The 27383-nt window shown below is 42.3% G+C and overlaps 4 protein-coding genes and 1 long non-coding RNA gene across 10 annotated transcripts; 2 read left to right on the forward strand and 3 right to left on the reverse strand.

Annotated features, from left to right (window-relative positions):
• Positions 1 to 230: 230 nt before the first annotated feature.
• Positions 231 to 2568, reverse strand: LOC127775032 (nuclear pore complex protein NUP35-like). The gene is made up of 3 exons (XM_052301338.1): positions 1841 to 2568; positions 1356 to 1467; positions 231 to 887 (listed from the first exon to the last, which is right to left on the reverse strand). The coding sequence occupies exons 1-3, from the start codon at positions 2383 to 2385 to the stop codon at positions 549 to 551; spliced, it is 996 nt and encodes a 331-aa protein (XP_052157298.1). The 5' UTR covers positions 2386 to 2568; the 3' UTR covers positions 231 to 548.
• Positions 2569 to 3381: 813 nt separating this feature from the next.
• On the reverse strand, positions 3382 to 6411 carry LOC127775034 (uncharacterized). 2 transcript variants are annotated; one of them, XM_052301343.1, is made up of 9 exons: positions 6294 to 6411; positions 6004 to 6222; positions 5786 to 5846; positions 5425 to 5461; positions 5015 to 5092; positions 4851 to 4923; positions 4540 to 4579; positions 4116 to 4182; positions 3382 to 3787 (listed from the first exon to the last, which is right to left on the reverse strand). In XM_052301343.1, exons 1-8 carry the CDS (start codon positions 6348 to 6350, stop codon positions 4133 to 4135), a joined length of 615 nt encoding a protein of 204 aa, XP_052157303.1. In that variant the 5' UTR covers positions 6351 to 6411; the 3' UTR covers positions 3382 to 3787; positions 4116 to 4132. The 2 variants fall into 2 exon arrangements, with proteins under 2 accessions (XP_052157303.1, XP_052157301.1); XM_052301341.1 differs by having other exon boundaries at positions 3382 to 3857.
• Positions 6412 to 12183: 5772 nt separating this feature from the next.
• On the forward strand, positions 12184 to 14193 carry LOC127772667 (GATA transcription factor 12-like). The gene is made up of 2 exons (XM_052298621.1): positions 12184 to 12819; positions 13186 to 14193. Exons 1-2 carry the CDS (start codon positions 12499 to 12501, stop codon positions 14023 to 14025), a joined length of 1161 nt encoding a protein of 386 aa, XP_052154581.1. The 5' UTR covers positions 12184 to 12498; the 3' UTR covers positions 14026 to 14193.
• Positions 14194 to 19710: 5517 nt separating this feature from the next.
• On the reverse strand, positions 19711 to 24532 carry LOC127773177 (uncharacterized). 4 transcript variants are annotated; one of them, XR_008017527.1, is made up of 5 exons: positions 24393 to 24532; positions 24246 to 24313; positions 23709 to 24025; positions 20782 to 22752; positions 19711 to 20104 (listed from the first exon to the last, which is right to left on the reverse strand). It is a non-coding gene; the product is annotated as an uncharacterized LOC127773177 (long non-coding RNA). The 4 variants fall into 4 exon arrangements; XR_008017525.1 differs by lacking the exon at positions 20782 to 22752 and having other exon boundaries at positions 19730 to 20104; XR_008017524.1 differs by lacking the exons at positions 19711 to 20104; positions 20782 to 22752 and having other exon boundaries at positions 23478 to 24025.
• Positions 24533 to 24625: 93 nt separating this feature from the next.
• On the forward strand, positions 24626 to 26181 carry LOC127774768 (uncharacterized). 2 transcript variants are annotated; one of them, XM_052301061.1, is made up of 2 exons: positions 24626 to 24772; positions 25269 to 26181. In XM_052301061.1, exons 1-2 carry the CDS (start codon positions 24725 to 24727, stop codon positions 25716 to 25718), a joined length of 498 nt encoding a protein of 165 aa, XP_052157021.1. In that variant the 5' UTR covers positions 24626 to 24724; the 3' UTR covers positions 25719 to 26181. The 2 variants fall into 2 exon arrangements, with proteins under 2 accessions (XP_052157021.1, XP_052157022.1); XM_052301062.1 differs by lacking the exon at positions 24626 to 24772 and adding an exon at positions 25106 to 25173 and having other exon boundaries at positions 25269 to 26180.
• The last annotated feature ends 1202 nt before the right edge of the window (positions 26182 to 27383 follow it).

Here is a 27383-nt window from a genome sequence, read left to right on the forward strand (position 1 = left end):
CCAAATAACTGGTGAATTCAGCCAATCTATTCAAGATGGTGGCAACAACCACCAAATTATGTAGTATAAATATTTTCGAGTGCCAGTACAACACAATTTCGGTTATTCAGCAGCCTCCAGCAAGAATTTTTTTTAATCAACTGGCATTGATAAATCAACAGTAATGGATACTCAATCAAATTGTTCTCCCCGATCATTTTTAAAGCTGAAATCACCTAATTTTCCCTAAATTAATCCCAAAAAATCTCTGTATTTTCATCATTTCTATGGAATTTTTTTTTTCATCCCGAGCTATATAGCAACCAGCATACAACAACTGCTCTCAGTGAATCATAATATAGAAGTGCAGCCAAAAAAGAAAAGGTTGCAAAATATGAAGGTTACATCGCCAAAGATAAGTTCCCTCTCCAATTTCTCTAAATCTTAGGCAAATTTGCTCCTGGACCTTTGGCACGCTGACATCTTGCTCACCACCATGTCCTCCAAGAGGACTAGTAACATAGAAGAAACATGGAAAGGTTGAGGTCATAGGTCCTCAAAATGGCAGGTTAAATGCCAAATATCAAATCCATCACATTCGTTACAAGAGATTTTGCTGGTGCAGCAACGCTACCTGTTGCACGACGGTTAGCGTCTCTGATAACATTTGTGTTAGCTTTAGGATCATAGGGGCGTGGCAAGGCTCCCAACTGATTCGACGCACCGGTACCCTTCAGAACAAGAGACTTTGGAGGCAAGGAAACCATGAAGCCTCCTTGTTTGTTTCCAGCGAACCTCTCATCGAGCTGCTGCCTATGCATTGGATCAATAGGCTTCACCCCAATAATGACGCCACTGCTTAGCTGGACACCATTCTTTTGAAGGGCTTTCCGAGCATCATAAGAGTGCTTCAAAGCCAAGTACACAAACATTATTGTCAGTATAAGACCCAGACCAGGACTGAAAATTGTCAGTTTTGTCATATCAACAATGTGAAATTCTATGAAATATCAGCATGAGCACATCCGGGATAAAGATTTGTAAAAAAAAAAGTTGGTTAGACAATGGCTTGTACAAAATTTCAAAGAGATCAATATTCAAACAAAGTCCAATAGGCTATTAATATGTAAATAAAAACTATCACTGCCACAACAATGCTACTTGATGACATAAGGTGCTTGGAAAATTTATTTTTTTAAAAGCCTGAAATACGAGAAAATCAAAATTATTCTCTTACGAATAGTATGTTATGAAACTTAATAACTTGCAAGCATATGTAAGCCACTAGAGAACTACATCACTAAGGCACTATGACTGTTTACAAGGTAATCAAAAGGTAAAAAATAAAATGGAAGCCTGTTTATAGTTATCATTACCAGATATAATATGTGGATCCAATTACCATCTCGTGGACCAGAGTGATGCCGCAAAATTACTCCGCATTTCTCAAATTCCCGGATAACAAGGTTGGTATCTTTAAGGGAGAACCTGTTGGGGGAAACAACAGATATAAGAAAAAACAATTAGAAAAAACAATTAGTTGCATCAGGGACATAATAACATTTAAGGTTAACAAGCATCCGAGATATGCAGACGATGGCGGGGCATTCTCAGGCAAAACCTATTAAGTATAAACAACTAACAAAGTAACACTACAGAACTTGGTTCATCACCTCATTGGCATACATGCTAGAGGAGCAAGAAAATGACAGTAGGCATAAACTCATACTGCGACAATATAATTCTCCCAGCTACAACGGTGCATGACCGACGCCAACCGCAACACCAAGGAATTTACCATGTAATTGCGTTTCTACCTACATAGGACAAAGAACTGAAAAACTAGGCATCATTTCCTTACCCGAATACAGTGATCCACTCCTCCCGATCTACCTCCCCTCCTCCGTTCATCTCCTGCTCCATACCAGTCGACACAGGTGCCGGAGTAACAGGCGACTGTGCCTCGGCGGCCGGAGGCGGAGGCGCCGGGGTACCAGGGCTCGGTGGAGGCGGCAAAGCAAGCACCTCCTTCCGGGGCGGCTCCACGACCCCATCCATGGGGGATCCGGGGGCGGAGGCCCTGCCGCGGGAGCGGTCCCATGACGGGGAGCGGCTGGCGGCGGCCGCGGCGGAGCGCGGGGAGGGGGAGGAGGCGACGGGGAGGAGGAGTTCGGAGGCCGCGGCGTCGGGGGAGAAGTCCACGGCGGCGGCGCGGTCGTCGAGGGTGAAGAGCGGCGGTGGCGGCGGCGTCGTGGCGGCGGTGGGCCCCGCCGCCGAGGAGGCGAAGCGGGAGGCCGCGCGGTGGGACGGGATCGGGGAGGCGAGGTCCCGGAAGAACGGGGACTGCCGCGCGCCGCCTCCGCGGCGCGAGGTGGAGGCGGGGGAGCGCGAGGAGGAGGCGGCCATGGGCGGGGCGGCGCGGCGCGGGGGTTGAGGGTTTGGACTTCGAGCTGGCGAGTCTCTCTTCCCCTTTCCCACCTGCAACCGACCGAGCTGGAGAGGAGGAGGAGCGGGGGTGTTCGTTGCGGGGAGCGGAGCGGATGCCTCTGACTCGAGTCCGGTTGCTTTATTGGGCCACTTCGTATGCTTGCGTGTCTGGCAACTTGCGAGGTCCAGCCCGAATTCTGGCCTAATTATTTCGCTTATGATTATGATTATTGGGGAAATATCTCGTGAAAACGAGTTAAGGGTTAAAAGCTCATGAAAATTATACATAAAATTTTTATAAAGTTATAAAAATATGTTATTATAATATATATAGATATGAAATATGTTCTCATCAAATTTCAAATCCAAACTCTAACTTTATTCAAAAGAAACAAAAACAACAAATTTTAAGTGAATAGTGCCATGTTACTATGCGTTCGAAATTTATCTTTTTTACTCTAATAAAGTTAAGTCTGAACTTGAGAGGTCAGAATGTATTTCATATCTACATATATTTCTAATAATTTTTTTCATGAATTATATTTGATTTTCACGAGTTCCCAACACTTACCTCGTTTTAACCCGATATGTCATCTATGATTATAGAACAAAATTTAAATTTTATAACTTAATTTTAAATTTAACTTTTTTTGTTTTTCTCATCGTAGTTTATTTTACAACATTTGCTTTTGAATTACTAAAGAGACATATATATAAAAGTTTTACTAACATATGATTTTTATTTATTAATAAGCAATTTGGGATTAAAAATATGAATAAGCAAAACAATGGATTAAACATATGAATAAGCGAAACAACGGGGCTCTTCACCAACGGACATGAAAAGCACTGACCGACAGACTTGTTCAAAGGGCAAGAAATTTCATCGAATTTTGTTGGAACTACTCCTACAATACAATATTTCCATATTTGCAAGAATCTAATTTTGTTGGAACTAGTGCACAAAGTTCCAGCTCTGCAAGAAAGAGATTCAATTCCCAGTAGATATGGACTAGTTGGGAACTTGGGAATACAGAACTTTCACAGCAAGAGGCTTCACCCCAAGGATGTTTGACAAGACAAGTCACCTCTACGCATTTTGTGCTTCCTCTGGACATACGGTACATATGATCCGTTACTTTGAGGAAGGTGATAACCTACTACTTCGAAACTACAGATACTTGTTCATTGTCCCAAAGTAAAATCCACTCGCTGGAATGCGCTAACATGTGGGTAGACTACAATGACATGTGGAGGAAAAGATTACAACCAACGGCAATTTTGAATCAGCCACTCTAGAACTGGATCTTGAAGAATTGCTTCAGAGTTAGCCTGAGAACTGGGTAAAGCATCCCAAGGATTCTGACCTCCTGTTGTGGGACTACAAGCATAAGATACCACCGTCAACTGAACCCGACAATTGGTTTGAATCTTTGAAGGAATCAGTGTGTCTGTAGTCAGGATGAACAAAATAGTGAATTGTTAAGGTTTGGTAGAAAGTGTGAGTGGAAGGTGATTCTCAAACAACCATATGAATATGCAACTTGCATCAATAAATACTGTGGTTACTATTTTTTTTAGGAAAGAGTAATGCAAGCTAGTGGGTATTCGTGGGTCCTTCAAATTTCATTAGATAATAAAAGGCAGATGTATTCAAACCAGAAACCATCAGAAATCTAACAAGAAAGAGGTGAAAGTCTGAGGCTGACCATGTCTGAGATGCAGTTCATAGTAAAGACAACTTCCCAGTAACTGAATCTATGTCTGCTTTCCTCCCTGCATCACAAGATCATGATATATTATGTTGTGTGCCACATGATTCTAAAGACATTACTGGTTTACTTGGCTAAGAGGCATCATTTGTTGGTATTTCCAAAATTTGCATAAAGAACCTAAGGACCATCCTCTTTTAAAAGAATTAGCACAAGATAACCGCAAGGCAAACTTCCAAGTCATGGTAAATATTTGTTGCATTAACAAACAAAATAAGAACACTATGAGATGGACTTTTTTTTACATGAAAACTATGAGATAGATTCCAACTCATATATACCGTTCAAACTTCAAACGCACAAATCTGAGACAATTTGCAGCTAAGAGACACAAACGTGACATTCTGAGTGAGAAACCAACCTGGCCCTACTGCAAGAACTGTCTTAGACCCAGCTTGTACCTACATTAAGAATAAGAAATAGCAAGGATCAGGGTAAATAAAATTTTTCTTTTAGATAATGAAAAACCCGGCCTCTACATCCAGATGGATGTGCACAGTCACGGGTAAATAAGATTGTCTCCTAGAAAAAAAGAGGAAATAATGTAGCAATAGTTTCATAGCATAGCTGCCACAATTTATTGGTTATGCTGGAAAGTCACAAATGCTACAAGTATGAAAAATTCCACCCTATGAATAAGAAAGTAGAGTTGTAGAAGCACTATAAACAGACCTGTGTTCGTCCTGCATCAGCGACAACAAATGTTGGGATACCTCGATGTTCTGCGGTTTCCTTAATCCTATTCCTGTAATGCATGATAAGAAAAGGAGTGCTACATCATCATCCAGTAAATATTGTTCAAAGGAACATGTGTGCTAGGCAAAGCAACAGCTTACATTTCCTGCTGATTCTTGCATGTTAAAACAATCTTAGCTTGTCCAAATTGCTCCCACTGTCTCAAAAGACCCCGGTTGCTGCAAACAGATGTATCAGATGAATGGTGATTGGAAAATCTTCAACACTGCTAAGGTCAGGACATAGCTCCTTGATACTGGCACCTATAGACTAGTATTACAAGAGCTATATGAATCCAGTGCAACTCAAACCTCATGGATGCTATGCGATTTTCTTTCATACAAATAAAACAAAATATCAAACTCATGATAACCAAAACATGAACCGATACTTGTAAGCAGTGCCAATACAGTTTTAGATGCATAGGTAAGCAATATGTTTGTACAGATAGTCTACTACATATTTCAATTAGAACTACCTAAGTGAGAAAAATTGCAAACCGCGTTAGCACCTTGCCATCAGTTCTGCATACAGACCAGTTGCTGCATCTGCAAACAAAATAATGTAGGTTGTAGGTGATTCATAGTACAAGAGATGGAAACATTCAACGATCGGGCAACGAAAATAGGTCTATCCAAAAAAAAAATGTTTGAATATTTTAGTCGATAGAAGACTTAAACTGGAGCAGCTTTCATTACAATTTGGTTGTTGCTGTTCTGTTGACAATAGTCTACACTTCTAGGATAAGTCAAACAAAAATTAGTTCTATTTGAGCAAAGCACAATAGCCTACACTTCGAGGATAAGTAAAAAAAAAAAAAAGGAATTGAGGAAACAAAAATGCTTCTACTAATGTTCCGAAGTTGAGCTTACGAGCACATTGAGAAGCTATTTTTCCAGCCCGCATCTTGAGGTCCTTACGCACGACCAAAACCTGCAAAAGGAGTGCCAAAACTCAGAACAAAGTTCAGCTCTACAGTTGCGGAATTACACCAGCAGACAGTCCGATATCACACGAGTTCTTTCGAACAATTCCTGGTATATTGAGATGCAATCCAGTATAGAAGAAATCTTAGAAAGTTTTAAGCTACCATCTTAAGCTCTTCGCCGCCGATGCCCCCGCCAGCGGACGACGAACCACCCGTCCGCTTGGAGCCCCGCGGCGCCGGGGCAGCCGGAGCCAGCGGTGGACTCGATTGGGGCCTCCATGAGGAGGTCAAGTCGACGAGTAGGCCGAGGAGGAACCCAATCGCGAGCCCCGGGAGGAAATTCCCCGGGCGAAGGCTCGCCGCGAGCCACGGGTCCTCGCCCTGCGAGAGCAGAGAGACGAGCGGGGTTAGGGATCGGGAGCAGTAAGTCCGGCGAGCGGCGGTGCTCTCACCTTCCTCCTGCTGCCGCGCTCGGGGTTCGGGGTTCGCCGCGGCGGCGGAGCAGCCATGGCCGGGGAAACCGTCGGTTCGTCGAGGTGGGGGGAAGGGGGAGGAGAGGACTGTGCAGGGTGTGTGCCTGGCGATAACGGATCTCCAGATGGGCCGATGGTTTACTTGTCTCGTAAGGATAATGGGCCAGTGGGCCGTACTGTATGTTTGGGCCTTATCGGTTAGAATTTGAACGAAACCCTTCAGGTAAAGATGGATGGTGATATTGCTTGGTTTGATATGTTTTTCATATAAAAAATGTGGCGATGTAAATATAGTTACTCCCTTATTCTTTATGCAGAATCATGAAGTTGGAAAATATCATCATGTTTATTACTTGAGATATTCTTTTCCTTTTATAGATTTTGGATTAGTATGGATATGTTTTCCTAACGCTCAATCAACCAAGTAGGATCTAAATAAGATACTAAATAGGATCCGAAACAGCAGGAAGAATATTTTACAAATTCAATTATGCTCTCACTATCTACTAGTACAAAGTGTAGTGGCACGAACATGTTTTAGAGTGAGCTGTATGCTCCGAGATAGCTCGAAGGTTGACCCAGTAACGAAAGCACGATGCTTTCCATACAAGAACAGAGAACTTAGCAGCTTCATGCGTTGTACGCGGGGCCTCCTGATTTGGCCAGGCATCCCGGCGCCGCGAAAAATTAAGTTGGGCACATGCCCGCTGCACGGCAAATGAAAGCACTACTTTTTTGCACCGGAATTCAGAGTACGCCCTTGCTTTGTTGTCGTCAATAGTTTGGCTCAGATGGATTACCGAATACGTGCCTCTTTCTTGGACGTGCACGCGTTCACAGTTGTGATAAGCTCGCAAAGCAAAGGCCGAGTTTAATTCCAAACTTTGTCTTCAAACTTTAAACTTTTAACTTTTTCATCGTATCAAAACTTCCCTATACACAAACTTTTAACTTTTCCATCACACTGTTTTAATTTCAACTAAATTTTTAAATTTAGAGTAAACTAAACACACCCAAAACTGATGTTCACGAACCGCAATAAATCAGCTGTCACCCCTCACGTCTTCTGTTCTGCTTTTCTTTTTCTTTTTTTTTGGGTCTGAAGAATTGGAACAGTTCGTTCATCCCCCAGAAAGTCTTCAAACGCAGCATCCACTCCAAGCAAAGTACTAACGAGCACGACTGCACGACGCCCCCTGTTTATCAAAAATCATTTCTCATCTCACGACTCGAACAGCGCTTGCACATCAGAAAATCGCAGACAGGTTCACGGGCTCTCGCGTCGCGTTCGCGTCGGAGATATTTTTGCCCTCCCTATCAACCTTCACCAATCACTGCGTCTGTACACGGGAGCACGGCGGCACAGGGGAAGGTGGAGCCTCGCGTGACGTGACGACGCCGACGAGAGGTGGCGCGCGACGTGGCATTGACCACGTACCGGAGCCGGGTGCGGGCCGTGCGGTGCGGGTGGTGCGGCCCGCCCCCGCGCGTCGGTCGGTCGGACCCCGCCGCTCACATGACTCCTGACACGGCTCGCCAGCTAGCACTCACGTGGCCGGCGGGACCCACACCACCCCATCACCTCGCTTTATAAATGGGCCGTGCCGTGGAGAACGTGGGAGCGGATAGAATATTTGGCCCGTGTAGTCCACTTTGTCAGAGAAAGGGTAAAAGCCCTCGAATAAAAGAAGTCAAAGAAATGAAAGAAAAGATAAAGAAAACGAGAGAAAAGCTTAGGGACAGCGATAATATTATGTTCCCATCGTTCTCTTGGTTTTTCCTTGTGCGGATAATGCTTATTTATTCGAATTACAAAATTTGAATTCGACGGTAAATTTGGGTGGTTTGTTTTGTGTCAACTTGTTTATCTTGACGTTTGTGCCATGCATCATTGGACGTTGTAGGGTAACAAGTGATGAGTATTTTTGTTTAGAAGTGTGGATGTTTTCCACTCCACCTTAAACAGTGCTACTACAATGTCAACGGCCCACAAAATTATGCGTGATTTTATTTGTCAGGGCATCTCTTCTAATTTGCAGTGCGTTGATAATCGGCCTAGTACATAAACGAGGACGGTAGATTTTAAAATTACAAAGCACAAGGTGTTGTACTACTAGTACGTACTTTTCTACAGTACCACCGTTACGAGATGTCTTGAATTTAATCCAAGTGACAGTTCTTCTAGTTTCGTCTATTCCAAAATTTATAGCTACAGATTTGGATATAACCTACAATTAGATTGGTAGTCATAAATTGTTTTTTATAGAGGGGATATGTTTAGACTTATTATATAAAAATTGGTTTATTATTATATAATGGATAGAGAGAGAGAGAGTACTCTAGCATAGCACATCTTTTCTACCAGTACAAATACAGCTTCATCACTTGCTCTTTAGCTTTTCATACGCAATTAAAAAATAAATTTTAGAACTTAATTTTAGAGTTAATTTTAATGCGTTTAGTTGCAGTATCTTCAGAACATATAAGTAGTAGGAACATTCTAAACACTTGTATACAATTTCACACTTGGAACAATACCAAATTGACAAAGTTGTCGACATCTTATTCGAAATAGCTTGTTTGGCTATCTACCCTAACAAAACTAGGTGAGAGCCTAGGAAGATATAGAGTAAAAATCATGTTCATTTCGTTTGTTACTGAATATTTTAAATATACTATAGTTGTGTAAATGTTGCTAAAATTTTGAAAAATTAAGTGTATCTGAACCGTGAACATACCAACACGCTAAACCAACAAAGGAGTACATGAAAGTTTTAGAAGTTGCATGGAGAAATTGTCAGCTTGAATGGGAAAAAACAAGTGGTTAAATCTCACAATTGTTCTCCTTCAAAATTTATATTCAATGGCAATTCCTATTTCAATACAATTGAATTGGGTGTATCATCATTCTTTTGTTCCAAATACTAATCTTCTGGGACTTTTTTTTTTACAAAAACTGAATACTTTTGAGTTCCTAGGATCTTTTCCAATGTAAACAAGATATGAAATGTGCTGCACAGTGGTAATATTTTGGGCCACTGTTTTTAAGCAAATGATTCAGCCATGAGGTTGAGAGGTTCGTGGTGGTAACATGCTGGTGGATCACCGCTCCCGAGGTCAGGAATTATAAATTTACAGAAAACAAAACCGGCCCCAGCATTTGTCACGTCTCCCGAGGCCAATCCACCTCGGGATCGGTGAGCCTGCAGGGCCCGGACCCTCTTATCTAATCCAGCCCAGTAGCCCACTCTGATGCCGGCCACGTGGTGGGCCGTACGCATCCAACGGCCACGGAGCGCCTAGCGGCGGGGGCGGCCCACGTGGTGCCTACGTGGTAGCACGAGACAGGCCCGTGACATGCGCATCTCCCACGAAGGCGAAATCCTACGGATGGGTGGCGCGACGTGGCAATATCCTGGACATTGGTCCAGTCTACAACTACTAAAAAATCCTGGACGCTGGTCCCTTCTACTAATGTTGGGGCTAATAAACACCGTTTTCTTGAAGCTATTTTAACCGTACCACAGTAAATGGAAAAGTGCAGGTGCTGCGTGCAACAATGCTTACTGCATCCGTGATTCGTCGTACTCCCTCCGTTTCATAATATAAGTCATTTTAGCATTTCTCATATTCATATTAATGTTAATAAATTTAGACATATATATCTATATAGATTCATTAACATCAATATAAATGTGTGAAATGTTAGAATAACTTACATTGTGAAACGGAGGAAGTAGTATGGATAGTACAGTAGAATACTTTTTTTTACTGGGCTTTGTTTGAAAGCTAGTAATCACTGACTAATGCTTCAGAGCATACCACGGCTTGATTAAAAAAACTTTTTCTTATTCAAAAAATTTAAGTAATTATTTATTCTTTTTTTTCACAAAATTTGATAGGTGCATTTTGGAGTAGATAAGTCTATGATAGTACTGAATGATATGATGGCCAAACATGTGATGCTACTTTTTATATGATTATGTCCCCTTTTGAAGTGCACAAAACACAATAGCTCAGCCATGCTCAATTTTGTGCATCACCAGTCAGCCCCACACGTTAATGAAAACGAAATTGCTCAATGGTCATATTCAGTAGCAAAATTACCTTTTGTTTTGTCCCCTCTTTTTTTTTTTGCTAGTAGCAAAGTTACTTCTTTTTTCTGTTATGATAATACGTGAATAGATTTTTTTTTTTGAAAAAAAATGTGAAATACAATTTGCACCCACTGTGTAGAGAACTTTCTCCCCCACCATCCTCACAAATAACCCCAATTCACACTTTTTTTCAATTTTTTGGCTAATACAGACAAGCCTAAAATTTTGTTATAATTTATAAACATTATGCTTATAATAGAAGTTCGGTTGTTTTCCTCTTTAATATACTTGGATTTTTTTTTCTTCTAACTAAGAGCTAAGCGAAGGCTTGCTTAGTAGGCCAATGGTTTTGTTCCCCTCTTTTTTTTTCTCCTTTGAGGACAGTAGCAAAGTTACACATTTTTTCTGTTTTGCTAATATATGAAAAATACAATTCAAACTCACAATACTCTAACAACTACTCCGTAATACACTTTTCAAATCTTTGTGTAATGTAGATAAGCCTGAAATCCGCTATACAACTTTATGCCAACAATGAAGGTTGAGTTGTTTCTCTTTAATTTTATATGAAAACTTTTTTTTTGTTTTTTTCCCCTAACTAAGTGCCAAACAAAGGCTTCTTTAGTGATATCAGCGGTCTATAGTCTCTATCTCTCTAGCATGTGTTAAGGAAACGCGTGTGTACATGTCTTTGTATAGAACTTTTTTCCCCACTGCAACAAATTAATTCCTACCCTAAAAAACAAATTAATTCCTCATATATATGCTAACTAGAAAAAAAATTCTGTGTATTGTAACAGGTGAAGGCAATTTTACGATTGAAAAAAACTTTACCAATTTATACGACAAACCAAAATAAGATAAACAAAACAATAGAAAAACACACGAAATATATAGTATTGAACCCGGTTGTATTCGCTTCATGCGTCATCACGCGAAGAATACCTTATATACACCATTCCATAGTCTCACAAATTGATGGTTGGCTATGTCATAAGTTGATGCATGGGTATTTTGTTATACTTCATCGACCATAGGTTGGAATTTTAATTGTTCAATTAGTAAAAGTCTTTTTTTTACTATAAATGAAAAACATTTGCAAAGTATTAAACTTATCGCATACACATTTTAAACAATTATAATTTTAAAAGAAAAATATTTATGAAAATATAAAATTAGAACATAAAAGAAAAGGAGAAAACAGAGAGAAAAGGACGAGTAAAGAGAGGCCATTAGAAAGAGCAGGAGAGGATCAGGATGATTGGGAGAAAAGAAAAAAAGATAAAAAGAAAACGAGAAAAAGGATAGAAAAAAACAGGAGAGGGGTGCGCAGCGTGTTGTGGTGGTGCACATGACGTGGTGTCCGGATGGTGTGGCTCGATTGGGTTGAGCTAAGAGGAGGGTTGGACTGAAAGGAGGTGTATAATAGATAATCTAGTTTTATGATGAATTGGATATAGATGACGTACAACCAATTTAAAAAAACCACTCAAACATAACATTTTTAATTTTTATAATAGTAAAGTTAGACTCAAATATGGATAAGATGTATTAAAATTTGGATGAAAATATTTTTAATTTTTATAGTAGTAAAGATAGAGATAGTAGCACTATCACTATGCAATGAGCATTGCTGCATTGGCAACGATCACATGGTTCCGTTTTGGTGTACACTACAGTTGTCGTCTTCTCCCAAGGATTACTGCTATAAATGTGGGATTTTGGATTTAACCGGCTTTTAAACTCGTCCATGTTTTCACCCCAAGGGGTAGTGGCTCTGGCTTTATTTACTCCTTAAGAATCGTTCATTCGAGCTGACCTGACCACCGCTCTCTCGCCCTCCCTCCCCTCCCCTCCTCCTCGTCGTCCTCCACTCCGCTCTCCAACGCGAACGCTTCCCAATTAAACCCTACTCTCTCTCTCTCTCTCTCCGCCCTCACGTTATCTCCGCCTCCTTCTCCACGCACGCACAGAAGAGAAAAAGAAAATCATGAAAGAATAAGCATTAGCAAAAGGTGAGGTAGAAAGGAGAGGAGATATAGACGAATTCGGTTTTCAAGAACTGCGTGGTGGTGAAGTAGGGATCGATGGAGGTGGCGGCGGCGGACTACGCCGGCGGGGTCCGTGTCAAGAAGGAGGCCGGAGGCTGCGGCGGCGGCGGGGACATGTTCCTCGTCGATGACCTCCTCGACCTGCCGTGCGACGAGGAGGAGGAGGAGACGGGGTTGTGCGGGGCGTACGGCGGCGGCGGCGCCGGCCTGGGAGCGGGCGTCGTCGGAGGTGGCGGGGATGACCGCGCGGCCGGGAACGCGTCGGCCGACTCGTCGACGGTGACGGCCGTCGACAGCTGCAGCAACTCATTCTCCGGCCTCGCCGACGGGGACTTCTCCGGTGGGCTGTGCGAGCCGGTGAGGGCTAAATTTGGCTTCCGTTTATTTGATTACTGTCGCGGCGTCGCAAATATGGCACATATTTTTCAATGAATTTTGGCCAGCTGTGTACAATTCACCCGTAATCCGTTTCCAAAATTCACCACCCCGCGTTAAAACTCCCCCATGAATAAAGGGAACATAAATAGCATCCTGCCGAGTAAATAGTAACCGAGGAAATCTGCGTCCAAAAATAGTAGCATCCTATGTCCACTCGCCCCACTTAGCCAACTTAGCCACTGTATTTTTTTGTTCTGATTTTCATGACAATATCTTGTTAATTTACTGAGTTTAACAGCTAGCGCCATTGCTGAGACGGTTGTCTGATGTGAAATTTCTACGCAGTATGAACAACTCGCGGAGCTGGAATGGGTGTCCACCTACATGGGCGAGGAGACCTTGCCCACGGAGGATCTCCGGAAGCTTCAGCTCATCTCCGGCATCCCCGCCGCGCCGCGCGCGCCGCCCGCTCTGGCCGTCTCCGCGGTGCAGCTGCCGGCAGGAGGCGCCGGCGCGCTGCCCACGGAGGCGCCCGTGCCGGGGAAGGCGCGGAGCAAGCGGTCCCGCGTCGCGCCGTGCAGCTGGTCGTCGCGCCTGATGGTCCTGCCGCCGCCGCCGGCGTCGCCGCCGTCCCCGGCGTCGGCGGTCATCTCGCCGTCCGAGTCGGGCACCGCGGCGCCGGCATTCCCGGCCAAGAAGGCGGCGAAGTCCGCCAAGAAGAAGGACGGGCCGTCCCCCGCGCCGGCGCCGAACGCGGCCGCGCAGGCGGCGGCGGAGGGGAGGAGGTGCCTCCACTGCGAGACGGACAAGACGCCGCAGTGGAGGACGGGGCCCATGGGTCCCAAGACGCTGTGCAACGCGTGCGGGGTGCGGTACAAGTCCGGGCGGCTCGTGCCGGAGTACCGGCCGGCGGCGAGCCCGACGTTCGTGGTGTCCAAGCACTCCAACTCCCACCGCAAGGTGGTGGAGCTGCGGCGCCAGAAGGAGATGCAGCTCCTGCACCACCACCAGCAGCCGCCGCCGCACGTGGGCGCGGGCGGCGGCGGCGCCGCCGGAGGGCTGCTCCACGTGACGAGCCCGCTGCTGTTCGACGGGCCGACGTCGTCGGCGCCGCTCTTCGCCGGCGCGGACGAATTCCTGATCCATAACCGCATAAGCCCGGACTACCGGCGCCAGGCCACCTAGGAAACTATTCATTAGCCCAGGAATAATTCAGCGATAAAAACAGCTAATTTTTTTTTGTTCTGCAAACCGCATTTTTGGTTACTCTTTATTTCTCAGCTTCTTAAGTTTCTTTTTTCTTTTTTTGAGATTTTTAGTGTTTTTTCCCCCTTAGAAGCAGACTCTGAGGAGTTTCTTTCGTAGCACAATTTTTTTTCTTTTGAATTTTGTAATGCAGGACTCTTAGAAGAAGAGGAAACAGGAGCAGTTTCAATTAGTTCAAAGCACCCGGTACTTTCTTTTTTACACGTGATTTCCAATCTTGTCTGTGTTTTGGTGAGCAAGATGATCGTGCCCTTGTGGTGGTGAATCAATCGATCAATGTTATGATAAGGGAGGCATGCATGCTGGTGCGCACAAAGTGACACAAATGTGGTGCATGCAACCGTGCTACTAGTAATAACCAGTGTTAAACAAAAAAAGCTGCACGTGATCATCAGAATCTTGGCAAAAACACACACATGTAAAGAACAGATGGTCAGATGCCTCCCCCGGCGTCTTAGGATTCTTTTTTACGAGTACAACTTCACTGGGAGTGGGCCCAGAGTGTCAGCCAGAGTGCCAGAGTTGGTGAAAGGATTATGCTGTAGTTGTAGCAGCCACTCTGCTGGTAGCTCATGTGTGGGGGACTGGGGACTGGGAGGTGGTGATTGCAAGGACGGGATTTAGATCCAACCACTCTGCTGTAAAAATGTTTTGGACCGGCTCCCGTTGGATGGATTCGTAGGCACATCAGTACATAACCTCCCTTGGCCGGTGCGGTGCTATCTACCACCTCGTTTGGGCCCTTTTTTGGACGTTCGCTGCGTACGTATCTGACCACCGAAAGCTTATAATTCGTTCGTTTTTTTTTTACCTATCGCGTCATTCTCACTTGCTCACTTGTGTCCATCCTATTCTGTGTAGTGTGTATCATCTGCTTTGCCAAAGCTGACACTTGTACATACTGCTGGAGTACTGGATGGCCTTCAGGTTCAGGGTAAGTAAATTGGTTTGACAAGTGAGAAGAGGAAGCCGTGGATGGCATGTGCATCTGGTTGATTTCGTCTCACGCAAAGCGCCGGCCTGGCGCGCTCTTTCCAGTGAAAGCGAAAATTGGTTCTCGTTTTTGGCGCAGATTTCGTAGAAGGTTTTGTTAGTAGAGTACTACTGGTAGTACTAGCTAGTTGGTGCATGCATGAACAGTGTAGGTACTCGTAACTCATAAAGATGGGTTGACATGGCACGATTGTACACATGGCCGCAGTTGGTCCATATTGGGGGAAACGATAGGGTCCCTGCTGTACAAGTAAAGAAAGACAACTCTAATCTCGTCGTCTGGGAGACTTGGGACAGTGCAAGAGGAGGCGATTATCTAAAATTTTTCACGTGAAACAAATTCAAGTCAGGAATCAGGAAAGGGTTCTATGTCAATCCATAGACACCAACCACATATACACGATGGGCTCCGCAGGCAAAAACGATCACAAATCCCATAAGCAAAAAAGTTCATTTTAACTCCCTCAGCCATAAAGTCAGATGCACGGACTCCATAAATTGTTACAACCAGGTTAATTGACCTCCCTCGACTGTTTTTACAGCAGGTTCGGCTGGCATGACGTTTTGGTGGTACGTTGACCAATCTTCGTCCTACTTGACAACCACGTGACGCTTATAAGACATTATAATTATAAACAAGAATTTTAATATAGTGGGATCCGTGTGGAGTCCATATGTCAGTGAGCACCATTTCTCTTCTCTTACTAGGATGACACAGTGGTAGATTAGGGCATCGGCCGAGAAGGCGGCGGTTAGCACGACAAGGGCCAAACACGACTGAAGAGGAACACCAATTGTCGCCCTCTCGGCCTATCCTACCGCCCCTCTACCACCTTTGCCCGTCGAAAGGTGACAGGGGAGAGAGGGAAGAGAGAATATAGGATAGGGAAAAGTTGGACAGATGGAGAAAGAAGATAAAGGTTGGTGACTTACAAGTGGTTCCTATATTTATTTTTTCAATTTTGATACCACATAACCACCATGTAGGATAAAGATTAGAATTTAATGTGACATGTAGCCATCACACATCAACCAAAAACCCTTTTAAAATAGCAGAGTGAGATCAATTGACATGATTATAATAGTAGTTAAGGGAGCCTTTATATGTGATTTTGTGAATGAGAGCGAATCAAGCTCAACGCATAGTTAAGAGAGGGCAATATGATTTTATTCCCACATATGTAAGCACATAGCCCGACACATAATCAAGGGAATGGATTCTAAACTCTCGAGGAGACATCCCCTCGTTATTTGCATGACATCTAAATGGTTATGAAAAAATTAAAAAATTTCTAAGATAGATTAATATATGATGAATCACTACACAAACATGTAAGTTAAAATTTAACTTCTACAAGCTGTAAGGAAAAAAAATAAATTAAACTATGACTATTTAATGTATATTCGCAGTTAAATTTATTTTTTTATTGCAACTTATAGAAGTTAAATTTGACTTTGCATTTGTGTAGAGTGATTTATCACATACTATTAACTAGCATGGTGGCCCGTGCAGATTGCGCGGCTAGCATCATTATTTTTTCTCTCATATAATAGCATATATGTTTCTCATTATATTATTCAAATATATTAAAATGACAACATAATTTTAAATTTTGCAATAAATTTACAAAACTATTAATGTGTAATATTCATATTATATTTTATATACGTGTTAGTTATTAATTATTTTTAATATCAAATTTTAGTTATTTGTAAATTATATATATTCCTATATAGACTCTAGACTTGTCTTTTAATATTTCTTTTTTTAATTCTGAATTTTCTGTAAATTGTATTTCTATATAGATTCTATGCTCTTCTTCTAATATTATTTATTTTTATTTCTGAATTTTCATATTATATGTTATATACGTGTTTGTTATTAATCATTTTTAATATCAAATTTTAGTTATTTATAAATTATATATATATATTCCTATATGGACTCTAGACTCGTCTTTTAATATTTATTTTTTTAAATTCCGAATTTTCTATAAATTGTATTTCTATATAGACTCTATGCTCTTCTTCCAATATTATTTATTTTTATTTCTGAATTTTTATTATTTCTAATTGTATTTATATCTGGACTCTAAACTCATCTTTCAATATTCTTTAATTTTTAATTTCGAATTTCAGTTATTTCTAAATTCTATTCATATGTTGACCTTAAACTCTTCTTCCCATGTTTTTCTTAATTTCGAATTTTAGTTATTTGTAAATTATATTTTTATACGGACTCTAAACTCTACTTTTAATTTTATTATCTTTATTCCAAATTTTAGTTAGTTTTAAATTCCTATATGGACTCTATACTCTACTTCTAATATTCCTTATTTTAATTCTGAATTTCTATTTTTTTTCTTAATTGTATTTCTATATGGACTATATACTCTAATTCTAATAATCCTTATTTTTAATTCCAAATTTATATTATTTCTTAATTGTATTTCTATATGGACTCTATACTCTATTTCTAATATTCCTTATTTTTAATTCCGAATTTCAGTTATTTCCTAATTATATTTCTATATGGATTCTATACTCTACTTCTAATATTCCTTATTTTTAATTCCGAATTTCAGTTATTTCCTAATTGTATTTCTATATGAACTCTAGTCTCGTCTTCTAATATTCCTTTTTTTAATTCCGAATTTTAGCTATTTCTAAATTGTATTTTTATATGGACTCTAGTCTCCTCTTCTAATATTCCTTATTTTTTAATTCCGAATTTTAGCTATTTTTAAATTGTATTTCTATATGGATTCTGCTTTTTATTTTTCTCCGATTAATGTGAGAATTTCTAGACCATGAGAGCGAACGTGGAGGCTCCTTTTTCTATTCCTTTAATAATATAATAGATCTATCTTGTTGATTTTTTAAAAATTTCTTTTATAACTATTTAGATGACATGTAAATAAGCAGAGGATGTACCCTCGAGTTTAAAATAATTTCCTTATAATCAATTGATTGTTGGGCATGATCCGTAGCGGGGAGCCTGGGAATAGCAAGGTGGTAGAGTAAGCGATAAGCAACACATTAACGTCCATTAATTACTGGCTTACTGCCATGCAGCAAGCAAGTTGATGAATCTGGTCTACAAACCAGTAACCAGTACGGTTCCAGCTTTTATCTCCCCGGAATTAAACACTGGGAGCAAGTTAAATAGTATAGCCTACTACTAGCTCCAATTCATTTATAGCCAATCTAAGAGCATCCATAATGGTTATCTATAAGCTCTATACAAGAGATCCATGTCAGCATATTTTCCTATTTAGAAGATATTAAATGAAAAGAGAGAGAGCAAAGCTATCTACTAACTTAGAGATAGTCTATAGAGAAAAACGAGGCAATGTATGAGAGAGCTATAGATACCCATGTAGATATACTATTGAGGTGGTTTACTATTAATCTAGTCTATTGCTGAGATGTACATGTTTTATAAAGAGCACCTTACTTTACCATTGCGGGTGCTCTAATAGCCAATTCATACAATAATTGCTTACTATACTATTAATATATGGTCCCATTTGTCACACACACACACATTGTGTCTTGAAGTCTGTGCTGCAGCTGGCTATAGATCTGTAGCCCGTTGCTCTTATCTTTTATATTTTATCTTATTAAAATATGTTTATAGCTAGCTAATAGTCTGCTATTGTACCTACTCTGATGAATGTACGGAGTACATTCCACAGACTACAGTACGATAACAGTTGGCCCGGCAAGGCGGCAACACAGGACATATACACCAGGAAGCAGCAGAAGAGTACGTATCCTCTCACTGATACTCGATCTAGTACATAGTTATCCTTTCCAGATGGAAACATACGTAATTCCGCGCGCGCAAACAGCCTCTGAGCCGCGCATATATACGTACGCAACAGTGCTTCGCACCATCAAATATTCAAATTGCCCGCTTGCGCCCGTCGCCCGTGAAACGGCGGCGTCCAACTCTCCAACACGCGCGCGGCTGTGCCAAGTGCCCAAGTGGGACGCGCGGCTCGGCCAAGTGGCCCGGGCTGCGCTGCGTCCCCCGCGCGCGCACGCACACGCGGCGCGTTCCACCGTACGTTTCGCCTCGCGTGCCCAATCCACACGCGTCACAGTCGGCCGGGCACCGCGCGCGTGTGGCAGCGCAGGCCGGGCGGCCGTGTGTCGCCGTCGACGGATGAATGATCGATGATCGAGGCGTCTGCCGCCGCGCGCGCGTGCACGCGACGGCCGGGGGCCGGCAAGAACCCCATGAGCTACGGCCGCAACCGAGCACGTACACCGTGTCACGCCACGCGCGGTGACTGACTGACTGGGTTGCTGCGCGCAGGCAGCTACTGCCGCCTAGTTGCACCGGCGTTCGTGACACTGGTTGATCTTTCCCGTGCCACCTTGCCGTGCCTTCGTGAAGGCATTTACTACGCATATATACGTACACTAATCACCGGTACGTGGTTGCGTCGTACGTCCACTGAACCGGCCAGCAGGAGCAGCGTGTTGCTTCTCATTTCTTCTGCCACTCCATGGGATCACCTGATGGAGCAACAAGGCCGAGTAGGCGAGGAGTATTTGCAGCAGGCACGAACAGTTAACCAGGGTCCTCGCTGTCGTTGGTAGATCCGCATGTGAACCGAGAAAGGTAAGGAGTAAATGGAGTTGTCCGTTTTTTTTCTTCTTTTTAGCGATAACGATTAATGTCACGGCAATGTCTAAAACCTGGGCCACGGCAATGTCTTTGGTATTGAGATACTGCGAATTTGCTGTGAGAGGCTGTCATAGCCCACACAGTACACAGTACAAAGTTTTTAGTTTCTCCATCTGCGCACAGCCTTTCTTCTGGCTTCTGATTCAGGCCCAGGTGCAGAAAGCCCATTTCTGTATTATCTCGGCGGTTTTATGACTCCTATGGCTTTGTAACGGGGTTGTACTCCGTTTACTGACAATGGGTTCTTTACCCCGAGGGTTGTAGCCTTTGTAGATGCTTGAAACATCTATTATATCATGTGACAACCTGCAGAAAGAAAAAAAAAGTAATTGTAAGGAGGGTGTCATATTTTCCACTTCATACTTCTCGTGATTCTACTCTACACTTTATGTTTTGTATGTTGAAATATCAGCCGCTTGTTAAATAAAGACACGTATCATATCCAAGTCTATTTATGACAAAAGTACCTGTCAGATTCATACATGTCACGGACCTACATATTCTTTGCTTGATAAGTAGGTTGATCATATATATAATTATTAGGTCGGCCAACACTATCAATATCATAGCCGCTAAAAACACCTATCATTCATAAGGATGATATCGAAGATGTGTCTTATTTCAATTTGTGTGGGACAAGTTGTCTACTTTTTTATTGACCGTTGATTTCAACTCAACATTGACAAGACTATAGCTCGACTTTTAGACCTTAACACGATACCTTTTAGATGATCAAAATACCATGGACGGAATACACCACAAACCTAACTTGTTTAGAGCGGTATTGCCTTTCCTATGGGCGAACCTATCTTTCCGATGTCTATATCCTATCTATCTCAGGTGTTTTGTGTGTGTGTGCTACTTTCCTCTTTTTATTTAGCACCATTCTGGAAGAGGTATGTTCTTTCCATCTACATATCATTTCTCCGCGTACTTATTTAGATGGCATGATGGCAAGCTTAGTATCCCATGCGCATGCTTACCATGTGCGAGCCAGAGAACTCAGAACTGAAGAATGAGCTTGCAACAGCAAGACATGAATTGTGTCCAGCCTTTAATTACTACCGTCGCATGCATACTGCAGCCTGTACCTGCAGGTGTCATCGCGATAAAAGTGGTACCGGGAACATTGATCAACACAACACATTTTTGTTCCTGCTAGCAACAACATAATGAACCAACACTGGCACAGCTGCTCCAGGGAGTACATGTACAGTAGAAATCTTGTAGACTTGTACTAGAATGCAGGCGAGTAGGTGACACAACGGCAGAGAGGCACTTGCATTATCTGTCAAGTTAGTACACTGCTGCATGCATCAAGTTTTAATTGTTCATGAGCTGTACAACTGTGTGAGTAAGTGTGTGTGATGGTAATGTAAGTGGTGAACAGGTTCACGTTATAAGTCTTGTACATGCTGTATAGTGTACTTTCCTATTTTAGTATAGAATTACTAGATCATGTTGGTTTTATTATACATGCTGCTGTAAGTTGTACATTGCGTGTAACTTTCATATTCCGATGATTTTTCTTCTTGCTACCTAGGAACAGTTACTTTTTTGCCAATGGATTATTTTGTCGTTTTTTTAGTTGCAAGGAGGTAACAGATGGAACATGGATGCAATGGCAAAAACAAACATGTTCCTAATCGAAGGTCTACTTTGAAACACCGGAGTTTTTCCTATTCCTATGTAAATTAAACCATATCTTATAAAAAAATACTGTAAAGTTGCATACAGAAGTGCCTAAATTTGAGCACTTGAGAATGGGCCGTACTTTTGTGACAAGAACAAAAGTTTCATGCTCCAATTCATATCCACCACCTTAATTAGTTTGACTTTTCATTTGAAACAACCTTTTATTTGTCTTTTCTATTTTCTTTAAACAATGAAGAAAACTTTGACAGCCATTAGTTACCATCCATGGTGCATAAGTGTATATTGTATTTTAATTTAAAGCATGCATGCCACATTTTTTGCTCCTATATCTTTTCTACATAGAGTGAGATTGATAATCTTCGAAACAACTACTAGGGTCATGGGTGCGAAGATGCCCTATGCGCCTCCTACTCTTCTCGGAATAGGCAGGATTTGCTAATAAACTAATGGTCTTCGTGGACATGAAAGTGGTCTATGTGGCCACTAGCAGTGATCTCAGTGACTATGGCGGTGGTCCCTCTAATCTCCGATGGTCTCTGTGTTGCTGGCAGTGATCTCTAATAGTCTTTGCTAATCTCCAGTGGTCTCGCGACTACTAGTAGTGGTGTTCACCGTCTCTCTATAGGTCCCTTGGTCAAGACATGAGTATAGAATGTAATGTACATTTAAGCATCCTGTCATTCCACAATAAATACGTATGTCTATCACAAGTCTTCTCACATAAAATACAGGTGATAAAGCATATCTCGTGTACCCATAACATACATCATTACCTGCCCCTGTCCAGTTAGATGGGAAAGCAAATGTCCCGTACAACACAGCTCGAGACAATGACTAGTTAGAGACGCCCGGGAGCAATACGCCTGTCGATATGACATAAGGTGAAGAAGGTAGGATAATGTAAATAGAACGACGCTAGCATTGGTGTGGCGCAATAATAGGTGCTTTTGCACATGAGAGAGAGAGAGAGAGAGTGCTTTTGCACATGAGAGAGAGAGAGAGAGAGAGAGAGAGGGAGGCATAACATCCTTGCATGAGCAAAGTGTAATCCTTTTTCCCTCTCAATACATTTTGATAGGAGTAGCCGTATTATCATTCAGGAGGTCTAATCCTGTGTAAAAAATCTTTGTGTTCTTTGTTTAGTTAGTCAAGTGCCCACAATAACCTTAAACCCACTACCGAATACCGTTTCGCTCACAAACCTCTCTGTCGACTACAGAAATCGACAACAGCTAATAACCATATTGAGATCAGATACTAACGACCACACACCATCGCTACAAGAGTGAACCATATATCTGCAACAAAACAAAACTAATTAAAGTGCTACAAGAAAAAGATAATGGTTTGAAGCAGTAAGCTATGAGTACAGGGATTCAACTCCTTAACAAAAAAAAAAAAATCATATGAGGCTACTCCTTAAGCAACACAGTTATCTTCTTTTGCAAAAAAAGAATCTACGGCATATATGTGAGTATTTACACAAAATTACTCCAACCGCCTTCATTTGCTTGTCAGTTGTCACCGTTGACTATCAAATTTTAACGTTCACTATATTACTATCTTTCAATAGATAGATTGATTTTATAATTAATAGAAGTTACGGGACATTTAACTATTTATCACTCTTAGATTTGGCGTTTAACTATTTTGCCACACATGTGTTAATGACATGTGGATACTCATGTCATGAGTCTATGACATGTGAATCCATGTGGTAAATAGTTATTTGCCACATCTAACAATGGAGAAATAGTTATATATATATATACACACACACACACACACACACACACACACACACACACACATACATACATACATATACATATATACATATATATATACATACACATATATATATACACATATACATATATATATATACACATATATATATATACATACACACACACACACACACACACACATATATATATATATATATATATATATATATATATATATATATATATATATATATATATATATATATATATATATATCTCGTACCATCGTCAACACACATTGCTAATATGTCGTGCTACCTACATACTACGTACGAAAGTACTGCGACGTATAGCTAGCTAGTAAAGTGAGGCACATACGCAGGTATATATCGATCGATCTCTCCACATGCAAGAAAGAGCACGCAGATCTTGCGCAGCAACGTACGCTTTATTTAGATATCTAATTATTAGTTAGTATCACCAATTGCTGGGGTTCAATCAATATCCACTTGGGACACGCTCACCTGAATCTCCTCAGCTAGGCGTATGGCGCCGGAGGTGAAACCACCGGCGACATGCGGACGATCGAATGATGTACGCCGGCGAGCGATGACCCGCACCCGAAAGGGAGGCGAAAAAGAGGAAAAGTAGTCGTCATGTTGCCGGAGATGAGGTTAGGCGATGGAGCTCTGTCGATGGCGGCCGCGATGCGCATCCCGTGAGCTGCTCACAGGCGCGCGCGCGCGATTAATTTGATTTCGACAACCCGCTTGATCGATCGATCAATCGATCCCCATCCAATCCGCCGCACCATGTGCAAGCGTGTGCGTGCAGTCGATCTCTGCAGATGAAACCGTAATCCGAAAAGAATCAAGATAAATATATATGTTCAGACATTAAAAAATCCCTTTTGCCACTTACTTAGATGGATGAACAGATCGACCATATAGGTAGCTAGAGACGATTATGTGCGTGCACGCTGCTGTATGTGACAGTTGCTGGTATCCTGAATCGTACTCCATGCAACAGTAGCAGTAAAATTAATCGACGAGAAAGTTAACCTGCTTGGCTGCCCATTTGGCCGCTTGAAAAGATCCGCTCCTGTGCTGGATCGATCTTGTGCACTTTTCTGCGAAAAAAACCGCAACACAGATCAGGCGAAATCATGCATGGAGATATTTTGATCGCTTTTTCCGCGAACTTTTAACCTGACATTGGCCATCCATCCCCCAAGTTGCTCGCGAGCTCGACGGCGCGGGTGTGGTTCGTCCCCCTTGTCGAAGATGGATTGGTTTTCGTGGGGAGATTTTATCCAGTGAGAGACACTGTGCGCGCACACTGGACCTGAGCCGGACCAACCCGAGACCTCGATTGCTTCGGGGGCTCGTGCCTATAAATAGGGCCAGGTGGTAGGCCTAGCAGCTTGCGATTGGTGTGCACACACACATTAGACAGCTTAGCTCATTGATTAGCAGGTGATTAAAGTAGCTTTATTTAGGAAAGGAAAGTTCGAGAGTGAGAGAGAGAGAGAGAGGACGAGATGCCTTGGCGTTTGGCTATGGCTAGGCAGCAGGCTGAGCCCCCCACGGTAATGACCCTCTTCAATTCGAGCTATCATTGATCTGCACGTATGATCCATCATTATACTTTGTGTTACTTGGTGTTAATTAAAGCTAGTATGTGAAAACTGCCTTTCTATCATCAAAGAATTAGTGCTGATAGATCAATCAATCAGAATGGCAAGTAAACAATCACCTGTGATGGGCTCGCTCTGTGTACTTGTAATTAGTGAGGTTGGTGATGAATGGTGACTGCTATACGTACGTGACAAGGAGGGAGCTAGGCCGGCGACGGCCGACCCACCTATAGACGTGTACACGCAGTTGTGTCTATAAATACGATGGAATTTATATCATGGTGACGGATGGGTGCTCTGCGTGGTTTGTATAGAGAAATACCTAGGGATCTTTCGGCTAGCTTCTTAGGGTGGTGAGCTAGACGATTTGAGTTCGAAGCCCTCTTTCAATTATTTGATATTAGTTTCTTCTCTAATATTTACGTCTTTTTGCGTGGTTTGCATGCAGGGCGCGGCGGCGCTGCAGAGGTCGAACTCGGACGGCGGCGGCGGCGGGATGGCGGCGGGGGCGGATCAGGAGGCACGGAGCGTGCGGTGCGAGTGCTGCGGGATGGCGGAGGAGTGCACGCCGAGGTACATCGGGCGGGTGCGGGAGCGCTTCCACGGGAAGTGGGTGTGCGGGCTGTGCTCGGAGGCCGTCAAGGAGCGGCAGAAGCGGGAGCCGGCGCTCACCGTGGACGGCGCCGTCGACGCGCACGCCGCGCTCTGCGAGCGCTTCAACTCCACCGTCCGCCTCAACCCCAAGCTCTCCCTCGCAAGCTCCATGCGCGACATCGCCCGCAAGAGCTGCCAGCACCGCGCCACGGCCACCGGCGCCGACGTCATCCCCTCCGCCTGCTCCGGCGCCGGCGCCGCCACCATGGCCCGCTCCACCAGCTGCGCCCTCCCCTACGTCTAACGATCGGATTGCCTACGTATACGTATACGTACGCGTGCCCACGCTCATGCATGCATCCTTAAAAATGTCGTACGTAGTAGTAGTATGTTATATAGCGTTCCCTCCGTTTCAAAACATAAGAAGTTTTTGGTTAAATATAAATTACTATAAATCTAAACAGAATTCAACTAAAATTTTTATATTTTAAAACGGAGGGAGGAGATATATCTGTTCATATGTACATATTTATGCATATATATATTAAGTTACAGAGTAGTAGTATACATAAAGCGAGTGAAGACCTGCTGCTGCAGGCATTTGACGTGATATTTGTATATACGGTCATACGTGATCAGTGGTGTACATGGTGTATTGGAATAATTGGATTAAGGTGGTGGGCACATCTATGTCGATGTATAGTTACAAGTTCTTGTGATGAGTCAAGTTGCGTGGGTAGCTTGTGCTTGCATGTGGCTCCGTGTACGATGTAAGCAGTGTCCACCGTACGCTTAGGCTCATGGTTTTTGCATAAAGAGACTTGACGTTTTGATCACTGATATAACTGCGACGGCGAGAGGCGAGTATCAGAGGACACATCCTTTGCAAAGCCTGAAACAACTCTGCCAGGAGCCAATTATATTTAATTAAGGTGTAGGAAAAAGTATGTATTACCCCCTGAACTATTGTGTGTGTGAGTACGAATTATTCCCCTAAACCAAAAACCAGTTATTTTGCACCCTCAACTATCGATACCGGATGAAAAACCTGTAGACCAACATAGTGCGTAGTGGCGATTTCCCCTCGATATATATGGATTTTCATCCGTAGTGGCGATTTCCCCTCGTTACTTACATACTACTCCTTCCATCCTTCCATCCTTCCATCCTAGGATATAAGAAGTTTTAGAGCATCTAAATAGTTATTAAAAATTAAAAAAAAATGACAACATAGATTGATATGAAATATACCACTCCACAAACATACAATGTCAAATTCGATTTCTGCAAGTTGCAACAAAAGGAAAATTTAAAATAATTATCATGCATTCGCAATTATATTTATTATTTTTGTTACAACTTGTTGAAGTTGAATTTTAACTTGCATGTTTATGGAGTGATATATATATCATATTTATCTATCCTATCAATTTTTTCATACTTTTATTACTATTTAGGTGGCATGCATGAAACGAGGAGATATCCCCTCGAGGGATGAAAAAACTTTTTCGATTTAGGTGACGAGTTACAGTAGTCATCCAAAAGCTAGACAATCCCATAATACTATATACCTAACAATAAAATGTTCAGTTCAGATCATCAGATGTACGGGAGAAACTCGATTGGTAGTTCGATTCGTCAATTATGTATTATGATGCCTATACTTTATCGATATCTCAGTGGGTAAGTGAGTCAACCCGTGAATCCACTACTACAAAACCCCTTATAGGTATCGGCTTGAGCATAGGTGCTAGTTCATTGGACCTTTTCCCATCTTCATGTGATAAAAAAAATATAGAACCGATACCTTTGAACACTACAGGTATTGGTTCTAAAGGAAAAACTGACACCTATATTGTAGCTACCTTTTCTTAAAAGAACTGACACCAATATTATCAGTGCTCTTTTTTTTAAAAAACACCGGCACCAATTAAAACTGACAGAGCCAAGCCGAGCCCCCACCTCATAA

Source organism: Oryza glaberrima, chromosome 5 (assembly GCF_000147395.1).
Source record: "Oryza glaberrima chromosome 5, OglaRS2, whole genome shotgun sequence".
NCBI classification, from domain to species: Eukaryota; Viridiplantae; Streptophyta; class Magnoliopsida; order Poales; family Poaceae; genus Oryza; species Oryza glaberrima.